Below are 24201 nucleotides of genomic sequence, written 5' to 3'. Positions count from 1 at the left end.
CGTGGCCCCATTTAGCGTTGATTATTAGACCGGAGTGTTCCGTGATTATAGACACGGATTCTCTTCATTGTTGTTTCGGGTCGTTTGGGTGATAAAAACATTCCATAAAAAACGCACAGAGTTTTTTTTCCCCCTTTTTAATTCCAAGCAGGTTCCAAGCAGGTAGAGACACAGGTCTAACTTGCCAACTGGCGCCCGCGACTCTCGGTGTTCGCGGCTCCCCCCCGGGCTCTCCTGCGCGGCGCTCTCGGCGCTCCAGGAGAAGGAGACGCTTGCCAGCCCGCCGCCGGGCGAAACTCGTGCCTTCCCCGCCCCTCGCAGGCTCAAAGGGCACCTGGCTGGCGAGAAGGGGCGAGGCTCCGCCTCCGCCGCCCTCTCCTTTTCCAGGCTGCAGTGAAACTCCGGTGAAACTCCCGGGCGCCGACAAGGGAGGAGGTGGAAAGTTCTTGTGTCGCTGCCGCGGCGATCCAGAGAAGCCCTGCTTGCGGATATGGGGCGCCTCTGCCAGCCTTGGCTGGGGGTCCTGGTCTTGGGAGGAACTCTGGCCGTCGCCTCTGCTACAGGTGCGAAGTGTGAGCTGCGCTCGGGAAGTTTTCGCCCTCTCCCGTCTTCTTTTCCATCGAAGCGGGGGCTCCCGCATTTCGGGACCGCTGGGGAGGTCGGCTGTTCTGGGAACATGCTGGGCGTGTGTCCCCCCCCCCAAGGGGCTGCTGGGTGGGTGGGGGGGTGTTTGGTCTCTCAGCAAAATGGCTGCCGTGGGGATAGGACCAGGGCCAAAAACCTGTTTTATCAGAATGGCTACCTGCTCTTTCCCTTCTGCTCCTACTCCCGATGCCTAACCCACGGCGAACTTTTTCTTACTTTTTTGCTGATCCTGATGCTTTTGGGATCCGCAGGAGGACAGCTTAGCGAAGATCACCCTTCTTTTTCTTTTGTGAGAAAGGTTAGGGACCTTTCTTGGGAATAAGATGCTGGATCTGGTGGTGGTCCCAGCTTCGTTCCCCATTTCCTTTTTCAAAAAGGAAAATGCCAGATAGGATAGGAAACCTGAAGGGCACAAAGGGAAATTCTTTAGGTGTACGGCTGTGCTCTGGGCACCCCATTGGGAATTTAGCTTGACATTCTAGGCAGTAGGAAAGGTTATTTTGTAATCAAAACAGGAGTAACTTCATTGGAGCTTACCTTGCTGTAGTGATGTTATAATTCACTGAAGCTTTTTTGTTTTTGTGCTTGATAAATTGAAGCTTAACCTGATGGATGACGCAACCTAGTTCCTAATAGAAACAGGTTCTTTAGAGCAGAAGCAAAAGTTTGTTTTTTTAATCTCTAGTTACAAAGGCTAAGAGCAGAAGTTCAGGAAACTCTTTCTGCCTTGATTGCTTCACTTGAGAAGTCTCAGCTCAGTGCTTGAAAAACTGACTTGTAGCAAACTAATACCTCTTGTACTTTGATTGTTAGTGAAAAGATCTAAAGAGTTTATTATTTCAAAAAAGCCACTAATTTTTTTTTCTTACAAGCTTAGGTTGAACATTGTTGTTTTCTTGTTGCCTATATACTTAACTATGGTAGCTCAGGACAGAACTATCTGTTTTCCAGTAATTGGTTGTTGTAACATGTGAATATGTAACATGTGAATATGTAACGTGTTCAGAATAGCATAAGAAGTCATTCTTATAAAGCTATCTTGGCTTATGATATAATTTTGTAATTTGATTAGTTGGGCAGTGGTGCATTCTTTTGGAGTTGGAAGAAGAAAGAAGAATATATCTGTGGTTAAACTGATATTTCTAAGTCTCCATGATTTGGGGGAGTTCCTGGAGGATCAGTGCAATTCATATGTAATAACTTTATCAATGAAGGCAGTATTTGCAGTTTAATACTCAGTATTACGCTCGTTAACTTGCATTAATATGAAATGGTGAGAAAGGATGAAGAGCTAGGGATTCTGAGGTATTATTCTACAGAGCAAAATAACATGGAATGTATGTGGTGATCCTAAATTGCTCAACATGAGAAGAACCTAAAATGCCCTTCTTAGATGAAGAAGATGCATCTTTGCCTAATAAGGATTTCCTCTCTGCTTACGACAAAGTACATACTTTCTACATAAGGGAAATAGTTCCTGTTTTTCCATCCAAGATACTTTCAAGTGGGTACTCTACAAAAAAAAATATGACCTTTTCCAGTGAACGCTGAACTGGACTGAGTTTGCATAAATTAATGGGTGAACTTTTGATCCAGTTAATACTAATGGCCTCCCACACAACAACATGAATATAATATAAATTGCACAGTCAAATAAGTTAGTCCTGAGTATGCTAGAGTAAAATGAGCTGGTGATATTGAATGTGGGGGAACTGGCAGGCAAGAATATTGTGCCTATTTCTCAAATCCCTTGCACAAGAATAGGCGAAGTTACATGTTATGAATCAATACACGATTCTCAATGCCATATTTATGCTACAATACCAATTAATAGATTTATTGTGTTTTATTAATCTAGGTGAAATGTTAATATATATTGCTAATCCACATAGGATATGCCATATGCTAAATAAATAAACCAGTTGACAGAGTAGTGGAATGGGACATTTCTAAGAAAAGAAAAATGTTCTTTCCTATTTACTTTCTAGACCCTTAACATAAAAATAAACCTAACGGGTTGTAAATTATTAAATATGCATATGTTATTTATTGAGCAAAAATGAGCTTTTAAAGGGTGAGATATATATCCACATGAGTTCATTGAGGAACTTATTTGAAAAATATTAAAAAGACGGGCTGCATATATTTTTAAAAAGATGGGGGAAGGCTGTATGTTTTTTGGCTTAGCTGGCCAGCTCACATTAGCTGGGCAAAGTGGGAATTTGGTTTATGCATTTGTTCTAATAATGTGTATTCAGGCTTAAACTGTGATCTGTCTGAGGTGAGATCCTGCAATTTAGACTGCAGGAATTGCATCTTTTCCCTTTTATATAAAGCAACCATGTTGGGGACAATCCTAGACAAGAACTTTTCTGATTGATATGCAATCTACCCTATCTTCTTGCCCCCCCCCCCAGATGTTTTGATTAAAGCCAATTGAAAACTCCCTTGCTTGCATTAAATCCTCTACAATGGCAACAAATTTGTTTCTTAAAAAAGGAAATTGCTTTTTCAAATTTGCTATTCGGGCCAGACTAGATATGATTTATCTATAACATTGTTAAAAAGTGAGAACAGTTGCAGAGCTGATCATTCCTTTTTGTCCCTCCTTTTTTGGCTCCATCCAGGATATTGAAATGTAATCTGCAGCAGGTTACATGTGTTCCTGGAGCAGGCAATGTTTGGAAGTAAGAGTAAAGGGGAAAGTAGTTATGTTAAGGCCCTTATTTCATAAACTTTCTAATCCTCCCTATTCTGAACTGATCTTTTTCCTTTTTTAGAGTTTTACAGCACCTATTTTGCCCCTCAAAATCTGGCCAATGTTGTGACTTTTATGACATTGATTAGCTACATCCCTGCACCTGAAGAAGACTGTGTCTCCCCTTTTCCAGCTATAAGAAAATCATTTTAAAACGTGACAAGAATATTTTGCTATACCAGTAATCCTCAATTTATGATCACAATTAGGACTGGAATATTTATTGGTTGCTGAGCAAAATGCTTGTTAAACAAGCTGCATGACTGTTTCACTCAGTGACTGCAATCCTGGCATTCAGGGTTGTAATTGTTAAGCAATCTCAAGGGTCATTAAGCAGATGGAGTCCCAGGGAAGATGAGGTCTCAGAGGTTGGGTAAGAACAGGGAATTGAAAATCCTCCTTCCCAAAATCCGAGCAGGATTTTCAGACCCTGAGTGAAGAGGGTCTGTGCCAAGCGTTTACCTCTCTGTTGGATTTTGGGTCCCTCTCATCTGTGGGAGCTGGCTGAAAGAGCTGCCTGCTGAAGGCTTTCTGTTCCCTTCTGTGCATGGAAGGGAACTCCTTTGGTGGGGTGCAGGAACAGCTTCAGAATTTCTGCTCCATTTTGAACCCCACTGAAGAAGTTCAGCTCCCCTCAGTGGACAATTCTTTCAGCCAGCCCACAAAGACGAAAGGGAATCTTTTCAGTAGCCAGCAGCAGATTGCAACCTTCCCTCCCGTCTTCCCCATTGATTTCCTGAGGAAACTGGCAGAAAAGAATCCAATGACACTTATATGACTGTAGGGTGCTTGGTAGCCAGTCATAAGTACAATGTTTCTGATGCTGCCATAATTCCAAACTGCTGTTTAAACAGTTGTAAGTTGAGCACTACCTGCAGAGTTTTTCTTATTAGTCTTCCTACTGGAATCAAGTTAGCCTGTGTACTTTCCTCAGTTCAACACTATTTTTATCCAAAGCAAATGAATTATGATACCAATTATGTATTTGTAACTTGTTACTTCATTATATAGGCTGTGTGGGAGACTGTTAATGGCCAGGTAACTTAACATATTTGCTTTGTTTCTTTTTTAGTGACAAACCAAACTGGCATTTCAAAAGGAGGAAGAAGTTTTATTGGTCATAAAAGCAATTCAACAAATAAAGATGCATACAACATAGATGACTTTGCAACCAAAATCCTTACAGGGAAACTGACTACAATTTTCCTTCCTGTGATCTACATTATAGTCTTCATCATTGGCTTGCCCAGCAATGTCTTGGCTCTGTGGGTTTTCTTCTTCAGAACAAAGAAGAAGCATCCTGCGGTGATCTATATGGCTAATTTGGCTCTGGCAGATCTCCTTTTCGTAATCTGGTTCCCTCTGAAAATTGCGTACCATATTAATGGCAACAACTGGATCTATGGGGAAGTCCTGTGCAAAATACTTGTTGGGTTCTTTTATGGAAACATGTACTGCTCCATTCTTTTTATGACATGCCTCAGCGTGCAAAGGTATTGGGTAATTGCAAACCCCATACTGCACTCAAGAAAGAATTCAGAAATTGCTATGAAAGTTTCAGCTGCAGTATGGATAGTGCTACTGCTTGGCACAGTGCCACTATATCTTATTAAACAAACTGTTTATATTTCTAACCTTAACATCACCACATGTCATGATGTCTTGCCTCAGTCTGTGTTGGCCAGTGACATGTTTAACTACTTCCTTTCCCTGGCTATTGGGGTCTTTTTATTCCCAGCTATTCTCACAACTGGGGCTTACATTCTCATGATAAAGACTCTTAATGCTTCCATTAGAGATGTAACGATTGGGAAGAAAAGGAAAAGAGCCATCAAGCTTATCATTACAGTGCTTTCTATGTACTTGATCTGTTTCGTGCCTAGCAATATTCTACTGGTGGTCCATTATGCCCAGATCAAAACCAATGGTTTCAGTAATGTGTATGCATCATATATTACAGCCCTTTGCCTTTCTGCTCTAAACAGCTGCATCGATCCATTTATCTACTACTTCATTTCAAAAGACTTTAGGGATCATTTAAAAAATGCCCTCCTCTGTCGAAGTGTGCGCACCACCAAGAGGATGCAAGTCTCCCTCTCTTCAAACAGATACCCAAGAAAATCCCCCTCTTATTCCTCTAGTTCAAACACAACTAAGTCAACTTATTAAATTTGTGCGTATGACACAGGATTTCCATGGACAGAACATGAAACTGAACTCCAGTAACATTTAATAAACAAATGTTTACAGCTGGTAGACCTACTTTCCATACAAAATCATATGGACAAGCGTGTTCTTTACAAAGGGAAAAATCAAAGCGGCAGCCTGGTATGGACAATATATGTGAGTTTGGGTTTAGACCAATACAAGACAGAATTGTTTTTATAAGTGATTAGCAGGTGTGCAAAGAAGTTTTCTATATTCGTGTTAATCAAACAGGCATCTTGCATCCAGGCGCAAGTGGTAGTCATAACTAATATTAACTAGTTTGAGATTTTAGACATCTTCTGTTTTATAACAGAAGGAACTGTAGAAGAACATATATGAGTAATTGTATGTGTTTGCCAAACCTGTCTTTTCCTAATCCAGGAACTGTGAAATCCCTGGAATACTGTATTATTAATATAACAGTGACTGTTCTTTGCACTAATATACCTTTATTTTAACTATGCTGTGAATATGCAAAGTTTCCAGTAATGTAGCATGTAATTGTAGGTTTATTGCAATATTTTAAATGTTTTTAATTAAAGAAACACTTTTATATACTTATTTGAGTTTATTTAGATTGATAGGAAATGTATGAAATTTGCTTTCACTTTACCAAATTTTCTTCATGTGAAAGTTCCATTTTCTTCTCACTGGCTCCAAATGAAATAAAGATTTAAGAAGCACATCTCCAAAGCAGTGAAATGGATCAATAGAAAAACTGGTTGATTTCATTTTCTCCACTGTAGGATGCCCAGGGCCACAAGTGTGTCTAGCCAGGCTTCCTGCCCATCTAATTTTATTAAATTTCATCCCTGTTGAAAAAAAATGAGAAGCTGCCCCACTCTAAAGCACCAGGATTTAACACCATCTTATATTTTTTCCTATAATAGTCCCATAGGCTTTCTGAAGAAACAGTGGTTGAATGGCTTCAGCCTACTGCTTTTGGGAAATGTACAGTAGCTTGTCAAAACACGCACACAAACCCACAATGGCAAATTAGTGAGAAAACGCAACTGTCTGGGACTGAGAGAAACAGCTTCCCCAAATTGATTTCTGTGAACTTACTATTTTGTTAATAAGCATGCCCTCCTAGAGGAAATATTTTATAGGAGCATCACTAACACATTTGCAACATTTTAAATATTTTCATTAATACCTCAATGGTTGCCTATCCTCCTCCTCCCACTTGTCTGTCTATAGCACCTTTTGTAATCAAGGTAATCTTAGTTGCTCATACCAGTGTTTTAACTTAGATTGCAACTTGCCTGAAATCTTTATCTCTGTTGCTAATCCAAAAATAAGCGTTTTTTTTTCATCTCTGACAATGTAGACTGCTCCTGAATTGGGCATGGCAGGATGCAAGGCTTATGAGCTTTGCTTGTATGTATTGTGAACAATGACTTTTTTCAGTAATTCTCTTCTGGATTAAGGAGATATTTTGGAGATCAAATCCACATCTCTATTTTATTTGGTCTCACAAATATGTTTGAAAATAGCATTAGTAAACTAGTATAGGCAACCCAATGTTGGTAAAACTTTGAAAAAATCTTAGTGGCAGCACCAGCTCAAATTTCTTATGAGTCAAGGAAAATCCTTTTTCTAAACTAATATTAGCACTTAAGAACTTTCTTTCTTTTTACTAAATTGTATATCCCACCTTTTTCCTCTAGAGAAGAGAGCTGTCAACAATATAATTAGAATTATAAGCTTGTTAAAAAATGGAGATATAGAACTGCAAAACATTTTGAGTGTTTCAACTATTCTGAGCTCAAAACAAAATGTCTTGGGGATTTCAAATTTGGCATGTCATGCACACCCTATGGAAGAGTCAGTAGTTAGAACATTTATTTTCCTTCATAGTGCTTTTCCCGCAGGATTTACTTTTTTTTTTTAACTAAACCAATTGTTGATCCATTGAATCAGGAATTGGGCCTAACATCATGGACTGAGAAAGAGTGACTAGCCCAAAGTCACCCACCAGCAGCACTAGAACTTCTTCTCCTGGTTTCTAGACTAATACCTTAACCATTAAACCAAAGTGGCTCTCAGTAGTTAAAACAATACCAAGGATAATAAAACTATACATCCTAAAAATTCTTAACTATATTAACTCACATCCACAGGCAACATCACATAAGCAATGAGAGGTCACAGAGCCTTGGGGATGGTTTATCCTATCTTTGGTGAACTAGCACAAAGTACCTTGTTTTTTTAAAAAGATGAGTTATTGGTCTTCAGATATTTCTCTTCCTACTTGCAAAACAAAAATCTTGAATGTTATTATGAATTCAGTGTAGCTGTGCTGCTATGATCACTACAATCACTAAATTTTGTCTCAGAAGGTTTCTTAAAATGTGATCTCCAAACAGTGTGCCTTAAAACCTAATGTTTCAATAACTAAACAACTTCCTTTCTAAAAGTAATCATTTTTTTGCTTTGTTGGCTGTGACTTTTCTCTCTTTAAGCGTCTGCTGAGTAACTTTTCTATGACAGGGCCTCCTCTACCTTGTCAAGATAGTACTAGACTATTTCACAAGAGCCTGTTGGCTGCATTTTTCTGTGATTCACTACTCCAGGAAACAGCCTTTCAAATGAGTCATGCTCAGAAATATGAGTCATGCTCAGAAATACAGGAAGGAGTGGGTTTTGTGAATATTTTTTAGGTGCTTTCTAAAAGCAAAGCACCTAAATTGTCAGAAAAAAAGAGTGCCTCCCACTTTAATTCCTGGATATAATCTGTTTTAGGAATATAGAAATATTTTACATATAGAAATGTGTGCAAAACAACTGCTAATGTTGGTAATCACCAGATGTCTTAGATTTCAACTGCTATTAACTTCTCAAAGGTCAAATAATTTGCGAATATGAATCTTAAAGTCCAAAGAGAGATGGATAAGATTAGTTTGAAAATTCAGGTTTGAACATATTAAGAATATGAGGACAAAGAAAGACTTGGTGACATTGTTCAGTCACCACGCTAAAACATGGATTTACTACATAAGCTACCTTTGCTGGGTTTGCAGAGTATGCTAAATCAGAAATCATGGTTTATAAATGAGCTCCTATATTAATACTACTAGACAGAGCCTGCCAGTCCTTAAAATATTATTATGAAAATGGTCCAAATTTCACAACTCAGCAAAGTTTTAGAAGATCTGAGCTTCTGCAGGTTGTATGAGCTCAGTTGTTTCATTGTAAAATCAAAATCACTGCAAACTGTACTTTAAGTTGAGAGACTGAGCAGTTTATCTGGTATCTCTTAAAGAACCCTAGTCAAGATTCCCAATGGTAATATCACCATGCATATCTATGTATACTCATTCCTGGGTACTTAGTCTCCTGTCCTCCCTCAGTCTCAAATTCCTTCTTCCTTTCCTTTGTTTTCACCTTTGCTTTCTCACCTCTTGATAAGTTGAAAGGAGACAGGTATGCTGCAAGTGAAGTCATCCCAACAACTGCATTTTGCCAGGAGACACACGGAGAATGTAGGAAGGACAGCTGTTCCCAACTCACTGTGAACTGCCCTAGTTTTTCTTTGCTTTGTTCACGCCATTGCAAGTCCCAATGTGAGTGACTGTGAATCATGAATCAGAAAGCAAAGAGCATGGTAGTCTCTTCATTAAAAAAAAAGACCACATTTCTTCTGGTCTTTTTTTTTTTAATGAAGAGACTACCATGCTCTTTGCTTTCTGTTCTCTTCACTGCAGAGGTACAGAAAGTTCGGAGGGGTGGGAACTTAATGCAGAGCAACTGGAGTTTTTTTTACTGTTTGCAATATGCTACGATACCATTGATTTGCAGCGTGCACTTTCCTATTGAAGGGGACATTCCCATAGTATATGCAGAGAAATCCTTCCATAAGACTCTGGTCTCTATTGACTAAAAAATTTTAAAAAACCTATGTGCCATGGAACTTGGGAGGAGCGATCCACTGGATTTGCACCTGATAAGTCCAATTCTAAGATGTTTTTAAGAATAATATAAAGGTAAAGTTTTCTCCATTCCAATTGTGTCCTACTCTAGGGGGCAATGCTCATCTCTGTTTCTTAGCCGAGGAAGCCAGCACTGTCCAAAGACATTTCTATGATCATGTAGCCAGCATGATCATGATCATGTAGCCAGCTGAGGCACACGGAATGCTGTTACCTTCCCACCAAAGTGGTACCTATTTATCTACTTGCATTCACATGCTATTGAACTGCTAGGTGGGCAGGACCTGAGGCAAATAACAGAAGCTCATCCCGTCATGTTCAACCAGGGCTGTCAGCTTTCCAGCTGACAATCTCAGCGTCTTTAATCGCTGAGCCATTCTGCAGCCTTTTTAGGAACTATAACCCAAAAAAATAGTTCTTTACTTAAGCGGAATAAAAGTCAGTGCTACAAAGCAACTTTTCACTAAAGGCCTTCAACTGCACTGCAAGCTCAGAAGAAAGGTTGGATTTCCTCCAAGAATATTCAGAAACAAAGAAAAATTGCTGGAATGGAACAAGGTAATCTCACCAGATACATTCATAAGCAACAATAAGAGGTTTGAGTATCTAATACCAGTGTGTTGCTATGTTTTAAACACGTTTCTGTTAAAAGCACTTCACCTCTTTGGCACTGAGTCAGTTTTTGGCTGTTTGTTCTACCCACCAAATTTCAGTGTCTTTGAGAAGTGATACTTACAAGGAGGTTGTTGTATATTGTAACCCCTTCTCACTCCTCAAGCAGCTGTCATAGACATAGAAAAGCTAACTGTGGGATGAACCAAAACTCACAGTAAGTACATATCCTTTGAGAAGTAATAACAAAGATCTTAGCAAGTAATCAAATTCATAAGAATTTTTTTTTTATCAGGCTGGAAACATAGTGATTAAAAATGCTTTTAAGAGTAAAAGGGAATGTAGTTGAGTGCACTCGTATAATAAAAAAGATGCATATTGCATAATAAAGTAGATGCAACAAATGAATATTGCTAGGAATTATGACATAGTTTGCTGTTCAGTAGCGTCTTAAAATGGAATGGATGATTTGGTGTGCAAACTTAATTAGGCTTTTAGGCTGTGTTTCCATCACATTCTGCAAAAAGGGCAATCAGAAAAAAAAAATAACGCAATTGTCCAATTTGATTTTCAGTGCTAATCAGAACAAATAGGTCATTCACAATGCAGAAAGCAGACATAAGGAAAACAAAACAATATTTTACATTAACAAACATGGTGATTAATTTTAGACAGTGACACGGTCTTCGCATCTTGGAACTCTGAGATGTGTTGAACTACTAATCCATAACTCCCCAACAAGTTGGAGAAAACTGATCAAGACAACTGTACATATTTTACCTTTTCCATGCATTTTTTTTGTTTATTCCACATGCTCCCTGCTCACCTTTGCTTTGCTATACCTTCCTGTCTAATACTGTATCTTCCCATGTTTTTTTAAAAAAAGACCAAAGAGGTAGGTATCTTAAGAAAAGAGCTAGCCAAGGCTTTGCTGAAGAAAAGGAAATATTTGATAATTTTCTTTTTAACATTTTGTCCTAAACCTAAATGACTTTCATAGTCATTTCATAGATAGACTATTAAATCCATGACTTTTCCATTTTTTCATAATACAGATTGCCATACCTTAGATTAAATTCATAATGTTCTATGCTTCAGACATCATAAAATAGTTTCTTTCTCTGATTATTTACTGCATTCTGAAAAATTCTACAGAATTCGTCTGGTATGAATTCCTTCTCTTCCAAATGGATCCCTACATTTATATTTGCTTTGAAAATGGAAGTAGGATTTTGGAGGCCAAAGCTGATGTTAACTGGAATCGAATTCTTCTGTAACTTTTTGAAAAAACTATTGGCAGTAATGATGTTTCTGGCCTCCTGCTACAGCTACAAAAAAATAGCCTTTTTTGTACTTAACTGTACTGCAACATCATATCACCACCCATGATGTTTGGCAGATGATGATAAACTAGTTTATCTAATGTTTATAGAACAGATTATGTATGAAATTGTTTCTGTATTCTGGCTGTGAGCTGTGTCTGATTAGCAACATTAGAGTGTGCTTTTGTAGACTATACACAAATATGAACAAACCTAAATGATAAATATTGCTATCTGGCACACATATACGATCCATCTTTCATCTTAGAGAGACAATCTTAGATGACAAATTCCATTCTGTTAGATTAAAATATTTGTCTAACTAGTTTCAGCTTGTACAGTATATTCTCACTTGCTGCCCTTTTCTCAAGCAGTTTATTCTCTAAATCATCACATTAAATTTGCACATACAAAGCATATTTTTTCCACTGAGCAATAATTATTCTCTGCCAATGATAAAAAGGTAGCTTGGTTGAAGCTTCTATCATAATAGAAGAAGCAAGCAGCTAACTTGATTTTTTATTACAATTGGACACAGCATTCCATGTAGTTCTATGAACCGCAAGAAACGTATTTTAAATTATCATCTCACACAAAATGGATAATATTGAATCCCATTCCCTCATATTACTTTTGTTAAATAGATTTAGAAAGGATAAATTGTATTTAAAGAAATGAGTAGTTTACAGTGAGGAAGTTCATAGTTGGTATTAAATTTTAACATAGGTTTTTGGCTTAAACCTGAAATGCTCTGTATTCCTATGGGAAATTTAAGCATTGAAATCAGTGGGACCGATTTCTGAACTGGATTTTCAGGACCATCAAGCATGGCATTATAATGCTACCTTCAAACATCTAAGATATGTCATCTGAGATGTTTGTGGTTTTCTTGGAAACTTTGTGCAAAGCTAGCTGGGTGACTTTGGGCCAGTCACTCCCTCTCAGCCCAACTCACCTCACAGAGTTGTTGAGGAGCAAATAGGACAAAGAAGACGTATTAGGCATGTATGCCACCTTGAATTATACATAAAAATAATAAAGATGGGGGGAAATTGAGAAATGGTAAAATTGTAAGGACGGTGTAGTAACCTTAACAAACATTTTTTCACTACTCTCTGGAACCGACCTCTTATGAAAAGCATCCATTAAGAGTAGGTGGCTGATTACATTCCTACACTATTGAATTAGTTTTCTTAGTTAAATATTAATTACTGTAAAATTAACCAGTTATGATTAGTACTTAAATATAATGATTAGCAAGAAGAAATACAAGTATATTTGAGCATTTGCTTTTTTCCAAAAGCTCTGCATATGCATCCCTGTAGCTGAAGAATTAATTATAGCTATTTTGATATTATATTTATATTTGCAAACCTTACTAGCCTAAGTATATGATGTGGTGTAGTATACATGCAAATAACCTGGCACCTGCAGTGGATTATTCCAAAAAAACTGACCTTGAGCTTGAAAATAAGGACTTTGCTAAGTTGAGCGTGACTAATACTAACTATATGAATATGTCCCTATAGTTGAATTGACACCTGCAAAAATAGTTTGTTGTTGACTTTCCAAACCAGCCCTGAGAATATCTAAAGGGTTTTTTTGCTTTAAGCACTAAACATATTTGACCACCACCACCCCCTTTTTTTTTTACTTAACCAAACTCGAAAACTTTCTGTGAGGACTGTACTTTAGTATAGGTTAAATCATTCCAAGTGTATAATTTCATGCTTATAAGCCAAGTTAATCCTGTTTTGTGTCCTAGCAATGTTATGTAACACTAATATCCAACTGCAATGTTATGCCTACTTAGAGGGAGAAAAGAGAGACTTCTGAAATAAATAAGGAAGATGCTATAGCCTTACTTAGATGAGAGGTAAGAATGTTGCAGAGCAAGACTGTTATGGTTTCTTAATATTAGGTCTTTATGTCTTTAACATAACTGCCACTGATTTATAAACTCTTTATTGTTCTTTTAATAGGCTGGAATCCGGTTTATGGTGGATTATAAAATTACCCAGAAATATTCCTGATGATGGTAGGAATGTTTAGCTAAATATGAAAGAAGTAACAAAGCAAATATTAACTTAACCTAGTGCCTATTATTACAAAGGCCGGGAAAAGTTAAATTAGGATTCACAGGTTGAATTTGTTGCACTTTTATACTTGATTACTGATTCTCAGTGCTTTACTAATAGCATCAATAACATTATTTTTCCCAAGGTTGCTCATGTGGTTCTTTAAAAAAGAAAAGAAAAAGAAGTCATTCAACATTGTCAAAACCTGGCTAGCCTGATTTTGCCCATCTACAATTTATTTATAATATGTCATGGGCTCCCTCTTCTGATTATGTTTTGAACATCAGGTCTTTTAAAAACATTCCATCCCAAAACATTCATTTAATCAATTTATACATTGCCACAACCATGGAATTCCACAATACTACTTTATTACAATGCCAGTAATAGCTTCATTGGCTTAATTTTCTGTTTTTATTATGTAGCATTTACAAAACCACTTAGATTGTTTCGTTCCTTTATATTAATGATTTCTTTATGCTATTTTTCAACCTCATATTTATTTCCACCCTAAAATAGGGAACAATTAAAAACAATTGACAATGTGTTAAGCCAATCTATAAATTAGTATTAGCAATAAAAATGATCATCAGTAAAATACCCTTTAAAAACCATGCAATCAAAATTATAAACATTCACAAGACTCAGAATCAGCCATATTTGAACTGATGGATACTCCATCTTAGGTGGGTTGTGGTTATGGTTATACAGTTATGACTGCCATCTCCAATTCTCCTGTGAACGCTCCTGCATCATACATCTTCTTTGTTTAAACAAAATGGTATTTTACTTTATTCCACTTGATTATAGCAATAAATAGATAGATAACCTTTATTGTCACTTTTTACTGTGGGCACATTGGCACACATTAATGAAATTTTGTTGCTTGCTCTCAAAAATGTACACTTACATAACACACATTTAAACATGCTATATACAGCATATGTATAAACCTACATCCTTACATATAAATAACATATAAATATTAATCACTGTCCATCTTGAATACATAGCGGATATATTTCAAATATTTGAAATAGAGTCACGAGGGAATGAATTTAAGCCACTAGTTTCTGATTATTTTTGTGATTATAACTGGCTGAAAGACTTAGCCAATGGCTTGGGGCAAGTATGTGGATATATTTCAGTTCTCTGCAAGAAACAACAAACTTCTTCTAAAGCAGGCGTGTCCAATCTTGGCAACTTTTAAGACTTGTGGAGTTAAATTCTGGGACCATAACTCCTAGAATTTAAGACTTGTGGACTTCAACTCCCAAAATTCCCCAGCCAACATGGCTGGCTGGGGAATTCTGAGAGTTGAAGCCCACGAGTCTTAAAGATCCCAAGGTTGGACATCCCTGTTCTAAATGCTTTCCTACTGCAAAAGTTAGAGATAAAATTGCCCAGTATCAAAACACAAGGGGGAGACACACTCCAAAGAAAATATCTAGTTGTAATGCACAATAGGATTCTGGACTAAAATTATTGTGGCTCCTTGCTCAAAGTTGTTTTATTGTTGACATTTATGAAGTTGAGGGTAATGTTTAGATCAGTGTTTTTCAGACTTGATAATTTTAAGACGTGTGGACTTCAAGTCCCAATTTCCGCAGCCAGCTAGTTTAGATTTATCATGGGTGCAGTATTTTAAATTATATTTTTTATTCTATGTAAGCCCTTGAGAGTCTTTTTGAATGTAGTGTGATAGCAATGTGCTTAATAATAAAAAATACAGGTAAAGTAATCCTTTTTTTAAAAAAAATCCACATACTTTATGATCAGAGTTCCATTCCTCAACCATAGTTCTGCCTTTCCCAACTAATGTTCACTAGAATCAAAGGACTATTGTCATTTTTTACAGTGTGGAAAGTACAAATAGAGGTGACTGTGCTTGGGTCCTATCTGAGATTTTATTACATGAAATGCAGCAGGAAGTGCATTCTTTTCTTACTCAATGCATTTAGACAGGTACGGGATTGGGCACATATTTCCAATAATATTTTGGGTCCCAGAGGCTGCCCACCTAGTCTTGTGAAGCATTAAGTATTTTAATTAATTAATTTAATTAACCCGTAAACATTCATGTATCTACAATAAATTTTAAATTTCAAATCAATATACTGAGGATATTTATTTTTTGTTAATTGGTAAAGAGTGACACCATCCTTCTAGCAAGTTAAACTTGTGACAATATTCTATTTTATAAAACCAAAAACATGGTGATTTAGTCCATTTGATTTGAAAAAGAAAGAATATCCGAACTCATATTGATAGTTAGCTGGATACCCAAGGGCCTACCATGATTGTTTGCTTTTATATAATAATAGTAGTAGTAGTAGTAGTAGTAGTAGTAGTAGTAGTAGTAGTAGTAGTAGTAATAATAATAATAATAATAATAATAATAATAATAATAATAATAATAATAATAATAATAATAATAAAAGTTGGAAGGGACCTTGGAGGTCATCTAGTCCAACCCCCTGCTCAGGCAGGAAACCCTATACCATTTTGGACAAACGGCTGTCTAGTCTCTTCTTAAAAACTTCCAGTGTTGGAGCATTCACTGCTTCTGGAGGCAGGTTATTCCACTAGTTAATTGTTCTAATTGTCAGGAAGTTTCTCCTTAGTTCTAGGTTGCTTCTCTCCTTGATTAGTTTCCATCCGTTGCTTCTTGTCCTGCCTTCAGGTGCCTTGGAAAATAGCTTGACTCCCTCTTCTTTGTGGCAGCCCCTGAGATATTGGAACACTGCTATCATGTCCCCCCTCGTCCTTCTCTTCATTAAACTAGACATACCCAATTCCAGCAGCCGTTCTTTATGTTTTAACCTTCAGTCCCCTAATCATCTTTGTTGCTCTTCTCTGTACTCTTTCTAGAGTCTCATATACTGCAGGACTCTTATAAACCAAATGTATCATCCAAGATGTAAATTTACTTTGTATTAAACATATTTAGGGAGAAGAGATTGAAGAGTATGTTTTACTTAACTTAGTGGCCATGCTTATTTTCCCCTTGCCCTGTCTCTCACCTCTCCTAACACCTTTTGCAAAGCCCATATGGAACCATTGTTGTCCCCAAGTAGATGCAACCATGTGGAAAGAAATTTACAAGGATTGATTACGCATGCTGTCCTCAGGCTCTTAGGGAAAGGGTGGGAAATAAATTCCATAAATAATAAGAGAATTCATTGTATCCTCTTGTTCAGTATTGCAGTTCCTGTGTTTCCCCAAGGGGCTGGCTTCCTAGCAACTTAATTGGATTTCCGACCTCTGTAGCTTAATGAACTGCTAGCCTTTCTGCTCTCAGCTCCTAACGTAGTGCTCAGGGAAGCCAACCAGCCTACGGAAGGGCTCCGGGGGAAAGATACCAACACCTGTTGACAGTTAACAAGCAGTCACAAATAAAGCGAAAGTTGAGAGTTGGGGCTTTTTGTCATTGGTGATTTCCTTCTAGAAGCTCTGGGGAAATAGAAGAGGTTGGGTGGGACTTTCAGGATAAAACCAAAGAGAATCTATACAGTACCTGCTGGAGATAGTACTTGTTTGGAACCGCTTTATCTGAAACAGGTAGGAAGGAGAACTCCTCAATGTTGTATTTAAACTTTTCCTTTGTTTATCCCTGCGTTGCATTTTTGGGGCTGACGCTCCAAAAATGGTTTAATCAGAACAAAAACAAGTGAATTGCATTGATTTAGTAATGTGGTCATTTGACAACCTGTAGACACTTGTATCCCTGTTTTCTTCCATTGAAAATGACAATTTACTCCCAATTTTAAGAGGAGATGGGAGTCCTATTTGTTTTAGGGACTCTTGTTTGTGTAGCCTGCTTTGCCCTATTTGAGGAACCCAATGCATGAACGTATCTTCCAGGATTCATCTTTAGAAACTGTTCTCCTAACTTAGCATGGTAAACAACAACTGTGTGCTCTTGATCAAAGCAGCAGAGAGGTTGGATGCTATGCTAATGAATTTCTGATGAGCAGGGTGTTTATTTGTTTGCATAAAAGGGAATAATTGCCTTTTTGGAGCATTTGTGAAAGCTGGCCATTAGCATCTAATCCTTTTGCAGTATGCCATCACAACTGGAGGGTGCAATGGATACCTTAATCAGAGTCTTTCATCATTACTCTGCAAAAGAAGGGGACAAATACAAACTCAATAAAGGAGAACTCAAACAACTTCTCACCAGCGAACTTACTGATTTCCTTGCGGTAAGAACAAATTCTTCTTCAGTATATTCTGTTGATTATTTACAATATTATAAATAAAAATTGGGGAGGAGGAATAGCTATTAGTTGATGCTTGAAAAACATTTGTCTTCCAGATAAGTAATTTTCTGCAACAGTTTATACATTATAGACATGCAATCTTATGCCACTTCCAAGAGAATTAGCTCTTAAAACTATATAGCCTGGCATCTTGGTTTCATTATTATGGAAAGCACAATTATCATCTTTTTGATTTGGGAATGGGGAAATCATAGGTTGAGATCGTGCTTGTGTAATGTGCTACCAGTTTGGATAAAGCTCAGTAACAAAATGGCATTACTTAAGCCTAATATTAAAACTTACTCTGAATTGGAAGTATTATAGAAGAAGATTATGCTTAATACAATATTAATTAGATAACAACATAGAAGAAAATAAACTTTTAAGAAATTTCTTTAAAATGAATTAAAATTCATAATTTCAGAACAAATATGAATACCATTAAGAGGATTGGAAAAATAAAGTATTTGCTAGGACTAAATGCCAATGCAGTAGATTCTAGGAGCAATATTGTCTTAAACTTGGAGATGTATAATGCAAAAACTCCAATCCCAAATAGCCATCAATCTGTATTTCACTGTACAAAGCTGATCAGAGTAAGATCTGTGAACATACTTTTAAAATTCAGATAGAAATAAACTGGATTTTATCAAGATCACCTACAATAGTCCAGCCTTTTATTTCCAGGAGTACTGGCCAAACACATTTGTGAATTCATATGCTGGCCATTCTTAGATCTCAAAAGAGACAAAAAAAAAAACAAGCTCCAGAGCCTATTCATAACCTTCTTATTCTGGGGTGAATAGTTCAGGAATCTTATTGAAATGAACACCACTAAAGGCAGTTGGTTTCTCAGCGGAATTGATGAAATAATTCTGCTATGCTGATGACATAAAAAGTTGATGTCTTTTATGTCATGTGCTTAAAAGAACTGTTACAATTTAAAAAAAAACAACCAGAGATCAACTATAGTTACATGAGGCATTTCAAGCCTTGAAAAATATAACCGTTCTTAAAGTTCTTTATGAGTTCTTAAGACTCTTGAAATCTTATGAAATTTTAATGGTCTTCTGCAAGAATGTCAAAATTGTGCAAGAACTCAATTGAGACATCTGGAAAATTATGACAGCTCAATAACATCTCACTGGATTTTGGTGGATTCTAATGAGATTTTTGTTGATTTGGAGGCTTCTAAGCAATCATATAAAAGAATGTGGTGGCACCGATTCTGTAATTGACATTACAGAAAAGCATAGTAATATTTAATTATCACCAGTTACACTTGGTGGATCCTCAGGAGGAACAAAGCAGGTGGTTTTATCCTTCACTGTTGCTAGAGATGGGATTGAAGACAACTGGGTTGATTTTGTAAAGTAGTCACAAGATACAATTTCAGGTGATTCAAGATCAATGTGGGAAAGTACAGCTCATAGACCTATGCCACATGTAGAGATTTTAGAAGTTTGTTGTTTAGTCTGAAGGCCATTAGTTTAATAAATATTTATTTAAATGAAAACAATCTGTTTTCCTGAATTGTTTGCAGATAAACTATTCCAAACAGAAATGAACACTAAGGTTAGTTAGCTGCATTTTTTTTTAAGCCCCAATATTTCAATATCTTGATACTGATAAATTGATAATGGCTTGTATACCAATGCCAAATTTATTTATTTAACATGAATAATAATTCAAAACTGACAATTAAATCTCTCTCTCTCTCTCTCTCTCTCTCTCTCTCTCTCTCTCTCTCTCTCTCTCTCTCTCTCTCTCTCTCTGTGTGTGTGTGTGTGTGTGTGTGTGTGTGTGTAGATCGATATCCATGTTTTCCGAAAATAAGACCAGGTCTTATATTTAATTTTTTCTCCAAAAGACACATTAAGGCTTATTTTCTGGTTAGGTCTTATTTTGGGGAAAATACTGTACTAAATGCATCTATCTGGCTGACAATTTTAACTGGGGCTTATTCTTGGGGTGGGGCTTATATTACAAGAGTCCTGAAAAATCATGCTAGGGCTTATTTTCCAGTTGGGTCTTATTTTTGGGAAAACACAGTAGATAGATAGATAGATAGATAGATAGATAGATAGATAGATAGATAGATAGATAGATAGATAGATAGATAGATAGATAGATAGATAGATAGATAGATAGATAGATAGATAGATAGATAGATAGATAGATAGATGATAGAATTATTTATTAAATGAGCTGTAGCAAAAGTGGCAGGGGATTGTTAGCTGTACTTTTCTTCCTATTTAACATTTCTCCATTTTAAATTCCTTTTACTCCTCCATCGTGTTCTATAGGCACTGTTGTTTTCCAATGTATTTCCAGTTGCCCTTGCTGGCCTAAAAGCAATTTTTGAAGTTTCCTCCCATCCTTCCTCCTTTTCTTCCAAATCTAAATTCAATTGTGGACATCTTAAACATCATATTATTTCCCAGGTCTTTATCTTATTGGTTGCTAGGAATGCAAACATATCTCAAATGAAAGAGGTATTTGGTGTAATAATGACTACCAAGTCTCTGAGAACTTAACATCTTTCCAAAGCTTTTTTCTAAGGTAAACTACCAACAGTTTGTGATGGCTTCTCCACATGATGTCATACCTTAGCTATTGATGTGCATTTTATCTCTCCAGCATACCTTTTTCTCTTCTTAAAGATGAAAATATAATTAGCCAGACATGCCTTCAGAAGAAGTAGAATTTTCAAAAATATAATTCCTCAACAATTCCTCCTTTTGTACTCCTTATATCACACTGCTTGTTCCATACATTTAAAAAAAGCCCAGAGCTGTTCCATACATTTAAAAAATTGCATCTGAATTTCAAAAGACATAGATGTAAAGTATTATCAAAGATGACCCAGGAATAGGCCAATGAACAACAGCTAAAATCAGTATGCCATTTCATTCACAGAATACACTAGAAACTATCGATTTAGTCATTTGAGCACATTAAAAATATAAAATTAATAGAAATATAGAAATACCAATATATACAAAGAAAACAATAGGACATGTTCATAGGAAGTCCTTACCCTTGCAGTTAACTCCATCTGAACTAAATATTCTATCCTTTTCGAAATAGCATTTGATATAAAGAGTGTGGTCTTACTAATGAAATGCAGGTTCATTCCCTGCAAAAAGTAAGTTCCCCAATATTTTTTAGTTTTTAAATAAGAATCTAAATAAGTAGCCCTTTCTGCCAAATACAGTTTGCAGCCAAAAAGAATATGCCCAATGACTTCAGTGGCTGGTGCTCCACAAATACAGTCGTTCTTCAAATGGAACTCCACGAAATCTCCCATGTCTTACCATGGAGCTTAATTCTTCAAAATGAGCTCTAGAAAAGCTCTTCCGAGATGTTGAGGCATATGATATAAGTTGTTAAATATTTTTCTAACGGGGAGGTTAACTTATGCTGAGTCATTGAACATATTTAAATGATGCAATATCATCTTGGGCATCAATGACTCTTTGTTTGAAAGCTTCCTTGGCCTTTAGATCGGATTGGTCTGGGAATTGAATGGAGAATCCATATTGTGAGATAACATTTGAAAGTTGGGCAGCTGAAGCATAAGGTACAACTGCTCTTCAAAACACAACTTGGGTAATCTATGACTCACAAATTGATTAGAAAATGTATAGGCTCTAAATATAATTTGCTATCTGTGCTAAACAAAGCGACTGCCAAGAAAAGCTCCCACTACAGCAGGGATCCCCAACACTCAGTCTACGGTCCGGTGCTGTGCAGCAGCCCATTAAGAACCAGGCCACAGAAGTGGTGGGCGAGTGCATGTGAAAGTGGAGCATGCCTGTATGTGAAACCATGTCCTCTCTCCCCACCACCACCGCTTCCACCCCTGCCACCGCCAATCCACTGAGCTGGAAAGGTTAAGGGCCACTGCATTACAGAACACATTTCTGGGGAGGATATGGTTTTTGCTGCTCTATTTGTTCCTAAGTAGTATTTTACTAACATTGTTCTACAGAGATGAAGAAGGAGACAAATGTCATCTACAACAGGCACCTGTAACCTATTTATTCGAAGAAAAAAATGTCATCTTAAAATTTTGCAGCCCTATAAAAGCAGAAAGAAGAATAAAAAAAATCAATCATCACTTTTCTTGGATTGGATTTTTTTTTTGTCCTATGTAACAACTTACTAAGATATTTCCTGAGTGGGTGATTTCTCAGACTTTAAATTGGCTGCACAATTTTGTACGTCAGGCAAAAGTAATAAACTGTATGCTATATTTAGGTTCAGGACAAGCCCACCTGTGCTGTGAGCTTCAATTTTCCTTTCTTTGATCTTAACTAGATTATAAAGTTAAGTCATACCCTAGTGAGCAACTGCTCTTTGATATCTTTTCAAACGTTTAAATATACAGTGTCCAATTATGACCAATATGACCAGCTTGGGAAGATCAACCTTCTTCTCTAGACATTTTTTTTTTGCACAATGCTCTCCCAGAGAAGAGAGGTTGTTTAAAAAGAGTGGGGGAAATCAAGAAAATCATTTATTTTAATCACTTACATTTGTTTTTAAACCTGGATCCTATGTGTGTACTGGTGGGGATTTCATGAATCAAGAGGTGAGGGATAGTGGGAATTTTATCCTTCCTACCTGCGCTCAGTGGCATTGATCAGAATTGCCCCTTTACATTATGTGCTAAAAACAAAATCACAATCCTGCATGTTATGACTTTAACACAGGGTGGGCAACATTTTAGACACCAGAACCCCAGTTAAAGTTTTAGAGAAGAAAGAGCGGCTGCAGTGAGAAGGTTGATGACACAAAATGTACAGGGCTGCATCATCCTAGAGGTGGGGCCAGGATTTTAATTCATTTAACTAAATGATAGAAGTAGGAGAAACATTTTATTTATTTAGTTAGTTAGTTAGTTAGTTTATTATATTCCTTAATAGAGTGAGACTCTGGGCGGTGTACAATATAATCAGTAAAAATAAATATTAAAATCAGAATAATTTAGGATTAAAAAAATTAAAATTATACATTATAAAAATTTCAAAAGATGAAGAATTCAAAAATGGTGAATTAGAAGTTGTTAGTATGGTGGGGGGAGGTTTCTGATGGGGCCAGTCAGCCCACCCCATAGTGTGTGCGTCCCTGTGTCCTCCACGCAAGACTACACAGCCAAGTTTTGGCCCCTTTGCAGAAGGCCAAAAGATTGGGGGGCTTTCCTCATCTCTTGATAATAAATTGTTGGAAAGATTAAAAATAAAATGTATGCATATTAAAACTGGGGACATCTACTGAGACAAACACAGGCTGTAGACGCTGTTGTGACAATGGTAAATGTCACTGTTCGTATAAAAATTCCCTACGGCTTATAGAGAAAAGCATATACATAGCCTCAAGGAACTAAAAAGAAATCTCTAATGCAACTCCCAGGCCTCAAACAATTTTGTATGCTTTTTTTTTTTTTTTTGCTTTCGTAGTGTCAAAAGGATCCCCAGCTGGTTGATAAGATCATGCATGATCTTGATATTAACAGAGATAATGAAGTGGATTTTAATGAATTTGTGGTTCTGGTTGCTGCTTTGACTGTTGCGTGCAATGATTTCTTTGAGGAGCAAATGAGGAAAAAAGGAGATTAGAAATGGTAAGTAACACCATTTAATAGTGTTTAATAACTATCCTGTGTAGTTGATTAATAATTAACTTAAATAGACTGTGTCTGGGATATTATGGAATTATTTAGGTATATCAAAGACCCTCTCAATTGAATATCCACTCAAACCACAAATCCCAAAGTTAGAAGAGTTAAAAAATAAAATGTTATTAAAGGCATTACATTGAGATAAATATCTTACTTTATAATCAGACCTTTACCATACATAAGATGAAAATATTTGAAGTTTCACTCCACATCTGGCAATGGAGGCATCTAGAATAGGAATTTGTATTCTATCCTTAAGAGGTCAGACATTATATAAACCAGCACAGAAAAATGTGGCAAATGAGCTGGGAATTTACAACAAACTAGACTCTAATTTAAATAAAGATCCATGGACGTGTCTTCTTGTTTCCCTTTCTTCTTTGCAATTTACCATAGTTTAAGTTACCACTATTTAAAGTCTTTGCTTGTGGCTTCTTTTCAATATAAAATTTTATTATTTTCATCATAAAAAAAAGAAATACATCACAGATATTACACGATGTTATATCCCATCCCCCCACCCCCCGGACTTCCCAAACCAAACCTAGGCTAATATTCAAATACAAGTAAACAAATATTAATATCTCTAACTCCAAACTCTAAACTTAAACAATCCATCTCCTCCGTATTAATAAAAATTATTCATTTAATTAGTTCTTCAAATACCCAAAATCTTTACCATTTCAGCAAGATAGTTT

The 24201-nt window shown here is 36.7% G+C and overlaps 2 protein-coding genes across 2 annotated transcripts; both read left to right on the top strand.

Moving 5' to 3' along the window:
• The first annotated feature begins 368 nt into the window (after window positions 1-368).
• F2RL1 (F2R like trypsin receptor 1) lies at window positions 369-6296 on the top strand. Its single transcript, XM_015822712.1, has 2 exons — window positions 369-563; window positions 4476-6296. Exons 1-2 carry the CDS (start codon window positions 491-493, stop codon window positions 5570-5572), a joined length of 1170 nt encoding a protein of 389 aa, XP_015678198.1. The 5' UTR covers window positions 369-490; the 3' UTR covers window positions 5573-6296.
• An 11323-nt stretch (window positions 6297-17619) lies between these two features.
• S100Z (S100 calcium binding protein Z) lies at window positions 17620-23883 on the top strand. Its single transcript, XM_015822709.1, has 2 exons — window positions 17620-17760; window positions 23283-23883. Exons 1-2 carry the CDS (start codon window positions 17620-17622, stop codon window positions 23439-23441), a joined length of 300 nt encoding a protein of 99 aa, XP_015678195.1. The 3' UTR covers window positions 23442-23883.
• The last annotated feature ends 318 nt before the right edge of the window (window positions 23884-24201 follow it).

Source organism: Protobothrops mucrosquamatus, unplaced genomic scaffold (assembly GCF_001527695.2).
Source record: "Protobothrops mucrosquamatus isolate PMUCROS unplaced genomic scaffold, P.Mucros_1.0 scaffold1653, whole genome shotgun sequence".
NCBI lineage: Eukaryota > Metazoa > Chordata > Lepidosauria > Squamata > Viperidae > Protobothrops > Protobothrops mucrosquamatus.
This window is presented reverse-complemented; position numbering and strand designations above follow the sequence as displayed.

Excerpts from the sequence above, each read along its gene's own strand:
- S100Z (XM_015822709.1), top strand. The coding sequence starts at position 17,620 with ATGCCATCACAACTGGAGGGTGCAATGGATACCTTAATCAGAGTCTTT. Across the intron at positions 17,761-23,282 it reads AACTTACTGATTTCCTTGCG|TGTCAAAAGGATCCCCAGCT; the intron begins GTAAGAACAAAT and ends TTGCTTTCGTAG.
- F2RL1 (XM_015822712.1), top strand. The coding sequence starts at position 491 with ATGGGGCGCCTCTGCCAGCCTTGGCTGGGGGTCCTGGTCTTGGGAGGA. Across the intron at positions 564-4,475 it reads GGCCGTCGCCTCTGCTACAG|TGACAAACCAAACTGGCATT; the intron begins GTGCGAAGTGTG and ends TTTCTTTTTTAG.